Here is a 13,109-nt window from a genome sequence, read left to right as displayed (position 1 = left end):
TTGGAGCCTATTCCAGTATGCATAGGGCGAGAGGCAGGAATACACCCTGGTCGCCAGTTCATCACTGGGCACACAGACCACTCATTCGCACACTCATATCTATAGGCAATTTAGAGACTCCAACCAGTGACCTTCTTGCTGTGAGGCTTTGGAACTCCCTTAAAAAATATAACCTGAAAGTTGCACTTCAGTATAATTTTGAGTGCAAAGGGTACTAACCGAGCTATGTTTTGGGATAATTTATGAAAGCATGCATTCATCTATTGTTTGTCACTAGGAGATATGTTTGAATCTTGATTAAATGATTATTAACCAAATAACATGGTCTATTATTATTATTATTATTTAATTAATTAATTAAAATAAAATAAAAAACTCCTAATGGAATTTGCAGGGGAGCAGCTCAATTTTGCCCTCATAGAGGAGACATATGCAGGCTTACTAGAGCTTCAGTTCTTCAGCCGAGGGCGTGCTTTCCCAGATCTACTTGTCTATGGTAACTACGTGCTACAATGAATTGTACTATTTTTGTGATAGCTGGCAGGCAATGTAATTGGTAACAAAAATAGAGGAAGTACCCGAAGTGCAATATCTTGCTGTTTGCTGTATTAGTATGGCTACAGTGTAACACATTTTGGAGTGAACATTATTATTTAGCTTATTATTGGAAGCATTACAATTATCATTTACATACAACTAGACATGAAATAAAGCATGATTGTAATTGGTAGGTTAGGTTAGTGCAGAAGAATTGTGCATAGAAGTACGTAAGATAGCTAATTCCACAACGTGAACACAAGCAAACTTTGTTAGCTTCGTTGTGTCCAAAATAATAATAATAACAATATATTTGTCTTGTATCATGTTAACGTACTGATATAATGGTGCCGGAAAATGATCTGTCTGTCCAGCATTACGTTACACTAGCTAGCTTGCTCAGATCACAGGGCTGAGGGACGCGAAGCCAAGGGAAACCTGAAAAAGAAATCCACACAAACGTAAAATGTGAGTTCCATTTTAACTAACTGACCTCAGTGAAACCACACAACAAAGTAAAACATGTTAAACCAGCGCCAATGTGTACAGAGTTGTACTCTTCAGCATTGGTCTTATCAGAATAAAATGGGTTGCTTGCTAGCTATACAATATTAGACGACGAATAGTCTGTAGCTAGGTTTTCTAGGTGCATAACCGCAACGGGTAAACCACGAATAGTCTACGCGTTATTGGGCAAATTGCAGCTTGCTACGTAGCGCTCAATAGCTAGTAGTTTGGTATGGTTAGCAAACTGCATTAGTCAGGCGGAACGCATGTAATCCGTTTTGTTGCAGAGTAGAAACTTTAAGGGGAAGTACCAGAGCAGCTATCCATAGTGCTAAACACAGGAAGAGCGGTAACTTTCGTCTACTACCGTGCAGTGGGTCAATGCACAGAAACGGTGTGTTGTCCCCAATTTATTATTTACACTGCTTGATAATCAGTCAGAAATCCAGCCACACTGCTCGCAACAATGTAAGTTAGCTAACGTTGTTTTTTGTTTTCAAATCGAAGTAGCTTGCAAGCTACACACAGTAGCCATGCGTTCTGGGTCTGTTCAGATTGGAGTTAGCTAGCCACTAAGTATAAAAGCTAAGGAGACCACCTTATGCAGTCCCATAACGTCGTTAGTCTTAATTGAGGTGCGTCTCATTTAAAGCAACCCTAGCAGTAGCACTAGATCCAACGCCTAGCCTAATGATAACTACTTAAATACTGGAAACGAATCTAAGACTACCGCCTGTAAAGCTAGACCGTAGAGTAAACCGTTATGTGCGTTGCTGTTAGCTAGCTGTTTGTATTATTGAAACAAAATAAGTGCTACTAGCAGACTAAAAGCTGGTTTGAAAATGAAATGTAAAACCATCAGGGTAGTGAGGTGGTATCAAACGTCGGCTTACTTTACGCTAATGACATTGGTGTTCACATTGGTGCTTACATTTTATTCCCTGTGATGTTTGACTGGACCGCAACGGCCAGCCTTACAAACGCGAATGTCTGTGACTGAGTGAGTGATGAAGTTACACCATTGGTCGGCCGAGTTATGAAGTCACACCATTGGTCGCCCGGATCACGTGTGTTAGGTCCAGTCATATACTAGGTTTTAACCTGGCCTTGTTTAATTTAACTGATTCACACACATAATTTACCTGTTCAAACAAGGGCCTACATTCAAGTACTACAAACAAGGTTTACGAAGGAGATTTTGCAGGGGGTTGATATTATGACTCCACGTAGTAGTCCTCTAAACTACAAATTGGCAAATTTGTTTTACTCTGTAAAGCACTTGAATTGCCCCGTGTATGAAATGTGCTATACAAATAAAGCTGCCTTGCCTTGCCTATATTGAACTCTCAACAAAAACAGGTTTTCAGCATACAAAAATATCAAGTTTACTCACTCATACAAAGCACTCTTTATAAGTCATTAATTAAAACTAGTAAAATCTAGGCCTGCTATTAAAAGTCATCAAAATGAGGCCATGTTACAACAAACAATATGGCTATCTTGGCTCATACAAATTAAACAAGCTCTATTCCAAAGCAGTGATACCCCATTTAACTTGGCCCTGTGTTTTTTCATCCTACCATCTGAAGAGAATGTGGTCATTCAAACTTTATGTCACATCAGTATCCAATGTCTATTATTTAGTGGAAATAATTTGCAGTTCTGCTGTGTTTCACCTAAAAAATGTATTTAGCTATTTATAGATGCTATTTTAGGTAGCAAGCTATAGGCTTGTAATATCCGGTCCGATTATTTGACAGGAGAAATTTACCAGTAGTTTGTACTGTATTTGCATGTCAATGAATCCCTGGTCCAAGGGTTCTAGTCTACAGTTAGGTACCCCTGACAGCAGGTGCCGTTAGCAAGCTAGCAAACGTTAAACTCGGTCAAAATGCCATAAGTGCAACTTTCGAAAGTGTGGTTGTATTTTTCCCAAAAGGATTCAACAATAGGATGTGCCTTTGCAATAAAAATATGCTCTTTATTGTTGTCGTTTGCTCGTTATTTTAAAGAAGGTAGCTGGAATACCTTCAGGCACTGTATGATTTCAGAAGTTATTGATTGAGCATGGGCATCAAAATCTAAATGACATCCATTCCTAGTCATGAAACGATATTATGTGTGATTTCTATGTGAAATGATAGAGAATGCATTTCAGAAATATAAATGAGATTACCACAAAGATTACACAGCTGTGAGAAAGAAAATAGTTACATTTTTGACAATTAGCCTATTAGTTAGCAAGCAATCTAGCTTCCACACAGACCAATTTTGGTGACCGCAAAATTTTTAAAAATGTGTGCATTTCTTGATTATTTTATGTTTGTATCCAAGCGTTCTGCAAGCAACTGGCCAGTTTCAAGATCTGATGTTATTGGCTCTTGTACACTGCATGCCCAAAAGTTTGTGGACTCTCGAACATCACACATATGTGCTTGTTGTACATCTCATTCCGAAACCATGGGCCCCTTTGGTGCTATGGTCCACTCTTCTGGGAAAGCTTTCCACTATATTTTGAAAAATGACTGCAGGGAATAATTTCCATTCAGCCACAAGAGCATTAGTGTGGTCGGCCACTGATGTTGGGCGATAAGGTCTGGCTCGCAGTCGGCATTCCAATTAATTCCAAAAGTGTTTGATGGGGTTGAAGTCAGGGCTCTGTGCAGGCCAGTCAAGTTCTTCTGCACCAAATTTGGCAAACCATTTCTTTTTGGACCTCTCTTTATGCATGGGGGCTCATTGTCATGCTAAAACAGGAAAGGGCCTTCCCCAAACTTCCCACAAATTGGAAGCACGCAATTCTCTAGAATGTAATTGCATGCTTTAGCATTAAGAGTCCTTCACGGAAATTAAAGGGCCTAGCCCCACCGAATTTCATAAAGATTATGAAACATTATGTTACAAAACTATATTGAAATAATAGACCCGACTATCAATTTCAACATTTTTATTTCTAATTCATATTGGAAATATAAATATTATAATAAAATATTAATATAAATATTATATAGGAAAATGCACCAAGGCGTATTGAGAACAGCACTAAAATACGTGAATCGAGCAAGACACAAAATGGAGAACGTAGTGAAATACTAAGTGCAATATTTTAAAAAAAGTTATTCAGTCATAAAAAATTCTGCTTGCTTCTCCCTTCCCTTTGCTACCACTATTTCAATTGAGCTTTTGAGCTACATATGTACCGTCTCCCTCCTCTTACTCATCAGTTCCACAGGGAATGCATAGCTTTGGTTGTTTGTGTGAGCAGGGACCACACACAAATTGATTGCATTTTATGGAGTTGTCTTTAGCCTTATTCCGACCTGGCACTGCGTTTTCTTCCCAGGGGTGATGGGTGTGTGAGGTGATGCTGCAACCATAGCTGCTTGGGCGACTGCTGCTTCTGTCTTTGACTTCATGTAATTTTCACGCATGTGAGGTCCATGAGGTAGTAATTCATCAGTAATTACAGTGCTTCCTCTGGTCCCATTCACTTGTGTGATTTTGCCATCCTGTACTCTATTCAGAGTAGGGCTGGGCGATACCATCCATCCATCTATTATCTATACCCGCTTATCCTGAGCAGGGTCGCGGAGGGTGCTGGAGCCTATCCCAGCGTGCATTGTACGAGAGGCAGGACCCGGGCAGGCTGCCAATCTATCGCAGGGCACACACACCATTCATTCACACACTCATACTTATGGGCAATTTATGTCTTTGGACCGTGGGAGGAAACCGGAGTACCCGGAGGAAACCCACGCGGACACAGGGAGAGCATGCAAACTCCACACAGAAAGGCTCCAAGCCAAGATTCAAACCCACGACCTTCGTGTTGTGAGGCGACAGTGCTACCCACTGCACCACCGTGCCGCCCCGGGCTGGGTGATACATTGAATATTATTCTAATATTTGATATAATTTTGTATGGGATACAAAATGAAGCGACATCGATGCTATTGCGTTGTGATTATACTGAAAGTTTTTTATGTGTCAAATTAGTTTCTTGATGACCCAGTCAGTCTTCTGCAGAACCAGGCAACACGTGATAGATGTATCTGTTTGGTAGACATGGAGGACCAGAGCAATGAGCTAGCCTTCTGGAATTTACTGTGGCATTTTTAGTTTTGCTGTGGTTCTGTGTTTACAATCAAAGTGTCCTCCATTCCAACCCTGCTCACTCACCTTTAACCACTTTATATTTTATATCCTTTTTTATACTTTTTTGGTATGTTTACATGTATTAGCCCATGGAAAGCTGTTTTTTCATGTTGTACTGTTGTTAGCTCGTGCTAATTAAATTTTTTCTTCCTTGTCATTAGTAGAGAATTACTCTCAATCAACAAATCCATAATTTAGGTAAACATGTTATATAGATAGAAATGATCATTTTCAGTGATCAGTTTTATGCAAATATTTTTCTTTGCAGATTCTCTGGATTGGACCTCATGTATTGGGCTGTTACTTCCCACCATGCCACTGCAAGGCCTTTCATTAGCCCATGGAAAGCTGTTTTTGCGAAGCCCAGAGCCAAGGAGCCTCCGTGCTGGTGTTGGAAGATGTCACAGTTATCAATGAGTCTCCACACTTTCACAAGAAAGAGCTGTGTACATCAGGATAGCAAGCAGGGGAGCACCATCCCTACGGGAGGAGCGTTGCACACACCTGTCATGATAAAAGAGGTGCTGCACTGTTTGGGCCTCAAGCCAGGACAGGTCAGTTAATCTCCTCCTCCTCTCCCATGAGAAAGGTTTCCCTTGCTCAGTGTTGCTGACAATTGAAAGCCGGAAAATGCCACATCTAGTTTTAAATCTCTTGTTCCCCAAGAAAATGTCATTTCTCAAAGTTATATTATATATATATATATATATATATATATATTTCCTGCAACTCTGTTATTTGCTGTGGAGCCAATTTCAATATTACGTTTGGTATTCAGTAATATTTAAATTATTACAAGCATTTAATTCGGTTTTTTTTTCCAGCAAAACATAAATAGTTTCACAGGTATGCACAGGGTTTTACTTCATTTTAATTATGATAGTTGATATATGATAGTGATATGGTATGAGTAGAACAGATCTCCTGTCGTCATCTATAAAAATCTTTGCCATTTTTATAGATTAATGTGGTTTGGCTTGTTCAAGAATGCATATATCTGGTCTATATGTCCTGTTCATGGCAGCGGGTGGTTCTTGCCTGAATCCAGAAAATTTTCTTATGTTGTGAAGAACAGTGTTCTGACAGTGTTTCAGAAGTATGGCATGCAGAGATGCCCTTTATGATGCTGGAAAGCTAGGTATCAGATTGTAAAATCTGTCATTTGCATTGGACATTTTTGTTTGACCATCTTTTGGCACCTGCATGCGTCTTCATTTGAAAGTGTGATACATTGACTATCAGTTATTTATTAATATTTCTTATCATGGTAATGCTGATTTAATTTTCCTCTCATCAGTAAATTTTGCATTTATCTTTATTTTATTTATACATTTATTTTAGCTTTTAAACCTGACAGGTTTTATTTATAAAAAAAGACAATGTAGCCTGATGGAACTGAATGGAGGCTATTATCTAACACATATAGCTTGTCTTTGAAAATTTAAAAAAAAATTTTTTACGTATGCAATGTATCAAGTCAATGTGTGACTGTCACTACTTCTCTGGTCCCCCATTAGAACCGACGTCAGGCCAGGGAATCAATTGACTTGCAAATGAAACTGCCGGAAGATTTCTCCCATAGCTTTTCACTATGTCGTATTTTCACTCAAAAAATATAATCGTTGGACAGGTGATGCCTGCAATATTATTAATTTGGCTAGTTCAAGCTTGATTAACTTGAAGACTTCACATATACTTATTACGTGCAAATACTGTCCGTAATCGATTTCCAAAATCAAGTAGAATTGTAGGCTACCTGTATTGGCATTAAAGTAAAATTGTTAGGCCAGTATCATACAGTATCTGAACAAAGAAAAATCACAGCTTTAGATTTGAAATACCATTGCCCTGTTGGATATTGGCACCACTGCTGTGTTCCCTGTAAAATGCATTGGCAACGTTTGCTACTATCATGCAAAAATATCAGCCAACTTGTATAGAAACCTGCATTGGCATAAAAGTAAAATCATTAGATCAATATCATATTTGCACAAAATTCCAGCTTTAGATTTACACCATTATCCGTAGGATATTGAAAGTGAAATTCACTGTCTAAAACGGACAAGATTTATTGTGTCACCACTATGACTGCTCTGCCCGATATAAAATGCTTTGGCAAAATTTATCTTGTCTTGTCAATCTCACAATTGAAACCTTTTTTAAGGCAACATATTTATTAGGCCACATTTGGTATGTTTGGGCCTTTATTGCAAAAGACAAGAAGCAAATAACCAAAGCAGTTTAGGTCTTCAGTCATATAGTCACACAAAAGTCCACTTAAAATACTTGGACTTGGAAATGGTCACTGCCTCATTTCACAATCTTATAAGTGATGTTCCTTAGACATTACCCTTTCCTCCAGCAGTTTTTAGGTCGTTGGTGAATTTCTTCTTCAGTATTTTGTGTTATATCAATGTAAAAATTCAGTACTGATTTATGTGAAGTCTCATGGGTTCTTGTTGCTTGTTTTCATCCAAATTATATTTTTGTTTATTTTAACTTGGTTATTGGGATTTCTGTGAATTTACGTTTTTGAAGAAAACTGTCCTTGGTGGCAAATGTTTAGATTTCCATTACTTTTGACTTATTGTTTCACAGAATAATACAGGCAGGAAGGCACTGCCACCTGTTTGGAATACCCCAGCTTGTTTCCAACACACTAAAAACAGAATTATAGTCACAACTAAACCTGTCATGACAAAAACAAATCCACTTTGGGTCTGGTCAAAATGCAACATATAGGCAGACCATGGTGTGCTCAAACTTTGCATGCAGCCTTCCCTCCATCAAATATTTGTCATAATAAACTTAAACTGCACTCCAAAAGTGAAGTGTGCCAGAGAGAAGAATATAAGATAATTATATCATGTCTTATTGTCTGTTGTATTGGTCTTGGAGTCAGTTCCTTATTAGATTATATGCTGTGTAAAACCTTTTTCATGAAGACTATGAAGGCTAATTTTTGTTGTGCTAAGGTGGGACTGGGTGTGGAGAATCATGAAATTCTCTGTGTCTTCATTGATTTTGTTTGCTTCAGCTGGTTCTGGATTGTCAGGATTTTTTTCGCATGAGCTTCTGTAAACACAGATTTCACATTATGCTGATTTCACAATAAGCTGCTGTAATTAGAAGATGCATCTAGGCACATGATAATGCATTTTTGTCACTGGGGATACCACATATATTGTTCAGATCAACCCTAAAATTCTCAATCAGTTAATAAAAAACAACATTATCATGGTTCATATCAACTCATCATGATAATTCTTTGACACGGCATTCATTCTGCCCCACCGCATAGAGTGTTTTTCTGATGACCCTGTTGGGCATGCTCATCTAAACCGGATTTATTATTTTTTTCCTTCAGCAAGAGACGCACGCATTTTAACGTCAATTATCGCCAACTTCAGTTTGCACAGTTCAAGATGTAGGTCTGTGAAATGATTGCGCTACAAGGGCCCACTTTGCTAATGCGCTATCAGGACAGATGGGCATGAGTCAGGGCCTTCTGCTCTGGTGGGCAGCTCGGGAGGGTGTGCCTGGCCCTTGGGCGACTGCGGCACGAAGCGAGCGCAGGCAGGTGGAGCACAAGGGTCATTGGCTGAGTCAGGCCTTGTTCTGCTGCAGTGCTGCTGGCAGGACCCAGCGCTGTGTCTCCTCACTCTGGTCCTGTGTTTAGCACCTCTTAACTTCTTCGCCATCCGCCCAAGGGCCAACTGGTGCGTGGGAGGCTGCCAAAGGCTCATCAGATCTCCCCTGGTTTTCATTTAGTCAGAGTCCACCGATAAACATGCATAAATGCATGCCAAGGTAAACGGCACACTTTAATTGAAATCTTTGCTACATAGAAGAGACAGTTTATATATAAATGGCAATATGGATTTTATGCCAACCAAGTACAGCTTTTAAGGCTTTTCATATGTATGCAAGAACCAAAAATAAACCAATAAACAGATCCACAGTAACTTGTATGATGTACAATAAATACAACTCAAAGAGGCAGACAGTAGTCATTTCAATATTAACTCTAGCATCGGGTTTTATTTGTCCGAATAAAACATAATGGCGCATAATCTGAATGGGTTCAAGTTTACTCGCTGATGATTGTGAGAAAATGAATGTGACCTGTTCATTGACATCACAAATTTATTCTGTCAAAAATGTAAGGAAGTGCAGGTTCTCCCTACTTGAGTATTCATTCTTATTGTTTCTAATTAGGGGTCCAAGCAGCGAAGCTGGTGGAACCCTATTGTATCTGTTAGGATTATTATTAGGAGTCCAAGCAGCGAAGCTGGTGGAACCCTATTGTTTTTGTTAGGATTATTATTCTTATTATTTTTCTCCGCTAAAAGTGTCTGAGGCTCAGCAACCATAAGTCCTAGAGCAACCAAATTTGGCAGGTGGGTTCCTATGGCCCCCCACTACTCAGGCACTAAAAATCACCTATGTCTGCCAAATGGTGGCGCTATAACAAAGGGTCATGCATAAAAGGCCATAACTCCCACACCATAAGTTAGATCAACACAAAACTTCATCGACCTATGCATCTGAATGTGCTCTACAACTTTGCTTTTGGGAGCACCTATATCCGCCATATTGTTTGCCCGCCATTTGGACTTTTTTATTAGTTGGGGTTGCGGAAGAGCTGGAGCTCCAAATCTAAGTGTTACGACATCTAGTAAACTTCTTTACGGCAAGTGACATCCATGGCGACGCAAGTAATCTGACACCGTAGGGTCTAGTTTTTATCAGTGAGGGGAGGGTCTGAACGTCGGGGAAGCAATGGAAGACAGTGCCACCCAAAGTGCATGCTAGGCTACCAAAAGTTTGTTAGTAAAAGCTTTTTGAGAGGATGAATAATTACTTTTCTTTGGCATGGATCCATTTGAAGACAGTATCAGGTGAGTTTGTTTAGTCTTTGCATCTGTCATTATGCTGAGAAATAGCTAAACCATTTTATTGATAGGTTCTGAGTTTCTGTGCAAACGCGCTAAAACACGCTGGTATAATGAAACAATGACGGTAATACATATATAGTTTGCTTCGTTCCGTTGCTACCATAACATAACATAACAGATTATCTTGTGTCTACAGCTGCAGTTTCTCGCTGCAATGACTAATATTGAATATAAACAAAAGACGCAATTTATGCTGTACTCTGCCACTGTCTAAATACATAATACAGTACTCTGAGCGTAGGAAGCAGTTAGCATGGATGGCGAGTTGATATTTTGTTTTTTGCTACTAAAAGTTTGTTAGTAAAAGCTTTGCGAGGATGAATCATTACTTTTCTTTGGCATGGATCCATTTGAAGACAATATCAGGTGAGTTTGTTTAGTCTTTAAATCCGTCATTATGCTGAGAGAAATCGTATTCTAAATTGACTGTAAGCTTAGGGTTGTAACTAGGTAGCTGTTTCGTGGGTGACTTAGTTAATGCACTTGTCTTAACTATTGCTTGTATTTTTGCATGGACTGCGTTGTTGCTGTTCTTGTTTGTGTTGGTGTTAATCAGTTTAACCTACAGGGTCCAAGTTGAACTATGCGCTTGTTCCCTGCACTTGGAACGGTACTTCTCTCTAGGGTTTTCGACACACTTGTTCCTGGTTATGGTTATACACTTTGTTGTACGTCGCTCTGGATAAGAGCGTCTGCCAAATGCCTGTAATGTAATGTAATGTGATATTCCGTAGCAACAAGATAAACCAGACATTAGCCCTAAAATATGCCAATACAGCAGTGAAAACGCTGCTCACTGAATAACGAAATAAACGAGACAACGTTCTTTTAAATTATACCATGTCATTATACAGTCAATATCTGGGACTAAGCATTTAATAAATATACAATCTTACCATTGGTTTTACGCATAGAGATGTCCCTTTTGCGAATGAGTGGTCATATATTGTCTTGGACAATCCGTTTGTGAAATATACGTGCATATGTGACGCATGGGTCGGCTACCTTCAAAAATATCTGTGCGTAATACCACACCAGTTGCTTACGGCGTTGTCGCCCTTTTTAGTACAATTTGGCTTGATTGACAATTCATTTATTCAGTAGGTGAGAGTATAAGCTTTCTAACGATGTATAACATGATTCTGATGATTTCATGTCTGATTTTGCTTTTGGAATAGCGTTTTATCGGTCATCGTAACCGAAAATTTTCTTATATGCCAGTGTCTGAATAAATAATACGGTAGGCTACTCTGCGAGCAGCACGCAGTTCGTAGAAACACTGCAGCTGTACATACACGCCGGGCCATCTAAGTGTTACGACATAGTAAAGGCCTTCACAGGAAGCGGCCAGGACACATCCATGGTGACGCAACTAAGTCATCAGACAGCATGTCTTAGCACAAATTTGGCCATAAGTCATCAATATTTTACTACGTCAGACACATATTCCAATCCATTGTTCATCATGATATTCAGTAGATATGTTGGGTGAAGGTATATGATCATGAGGACAAAGCCATTTTAAAATTGCTCCATAGGGAGCGCGATAGTGCCAATGCTTGGACCCCTCCCAACGCCACTTGCGGCTTTAATTGTGGTTACATTTATTCCAAATCACACATTCATTACAGATTTCTGTAATTACAATGCCTTATGTAGTAATATGAAAGCATGTATGCAATTCTGCAATGTGTGTTAGCGGATGCACAATTACATTTACATCTTGCTGTTGAGGTCTATAAAATTTAAAATAGGTTTCAGATTTACGTTGTGTATTTAACAGAAAGTCCAAATCCTTCTGGTCTGTTTCTCTGAGGCAGAATATGTTGATATGTGTCTCTTCATTGAGGAGGGGTTGCTTAATTTGAATCTGGTTAAGGTATAACAAACTGTAGTTGCATTATAGCATGTTTCCATGGTTAACAGCATTTTGGATGTCTTCCTAGCTTTACATGAAATGTTGATTCATTGTGAAGGTACATATTATTCTTTGGGGCTCCGAGATTTTCTGTGGAATGATTGTTTTCTAGCTGAGGCTTCTCAGGATAAGTTGAGAAGGACACATCATGTTTGAATTGTCTGCTGTTTTATAGCTTTGGTAGTGGCAGCCTACTGTAAATAGATTTTTTTTTGTTGCAGTTCATGGCAGAAGGCTTTATTCTATGAAGTGTGAGATGCTTGGAATCTGAATTCAGCCCTGTATGTTTTGTTGTGTGTTTCCATGAAAACAGGTTTTGTTGTGGTGGTCTTTTTGGTTACATAAATCAGAAGATGGTTTCCATATTTTATTCTTTTTACCTTTCCCCCACTTTGCTCTGTGGCTCTATTTCAGTTTGTTGAAATAAGAACCATACAGATGAATAATACATTTTTGTTGCTTATCTATGAATATAAATTATTTCCGTTAATACCTGTAGGCTGGCCAGTAACGTTCTCGCAGGGTTGAAGATCAGGGATGGCTTCAGACTGTCCATTCATTGTGTTTAATGAGCATGCTTCACAGTTTGGCTCAGCTGACTGGGAAACTGTTTTTACTCATTCAAACATTTATTTAATTTTCATTATGGCTATGTAGAGTATTTTTAAATGTACACTCACGCATAATGAAGTACATGATTGCGGGTATTTTGCGTATTCAGTGGGCCCCGTGAAGTGTTTTTTTTATGAAAAGTCAGTGGAAATACTCAATGTTAATCAGGCACTCACTCAAAATCACTAAAATGAATAAGAGTAATATTTTGATCTGGGAAGTTGTTAACCAATCAACTGTACAACCCTCTTTTCACGAGATAGAGTGTATGAATGGAGCACTTTAGAGATGATGGGAGCCGGAGTGCAAATGCTGCAATTACTGCAAGTGGGTAAATCTGGCCATTAAGTACTGAGCAACCTCCCACACAGGAAGCAACCCGAAGCAAGCCAGTGATAAGTGCACAGGTGGATATTCATTGT

The 13,109-nt window shown here is 39.0% G+C and overlaps 1 protein-coding gene across 3 annotated transcripts in view; it reads left to right on the top strand.

Annotated features, from left to right (window-relative positions):
* Positions 1-477: 477 nt before the first annotated feature.
* Positions 478-13,109, top strand: part of mettl15 (methyltransferase 15, mitochondrial 12S rRNA N4-cytidine) — a 231,909-nt gene continuing 219,277 nt past the window's right edge. Inside the window, exons 1-2 of one of the 3 annotated variants that reach the window (XM_064335779.1) lie at positions 478-496; positions 5,468-5,753. In XM_064335779.1, the coding sequence (XP_064191849.1) occupies positions 5,487-5,753 (267 nt within the window). In that variant the 5' untranslated portion in view covers positions 478-496; positions 5,468-5,486. Of the gene's footprint in view, positions 497-896; positions 1,006-1,294; positions 1,513-5,467; positions 5,754-13,109 lie in introns of those variants that run through there. The other 2 variants (XM_064335778.1, XM_064335777.1) reach the window with 2 other exon arrangements.

This window comes from Anguilla rostrata, chromosome 5 (genome assembly GCF_018555375.3).
Source record: "Anguilla rostrata isolate EN2019 chromosome 5, ASM1855537v3, whole genome shotgun sequence".
Classification (NCBI taxonomy): Eukaryota; Metazoa; Chordata; class Actinopteri; order Anguilliformes; family Anguillidae; genus Anguilla; species Anguilla rostrata.
This window is presented reverse-complemented; position numbering and strand designations above follow the sequence as displayed.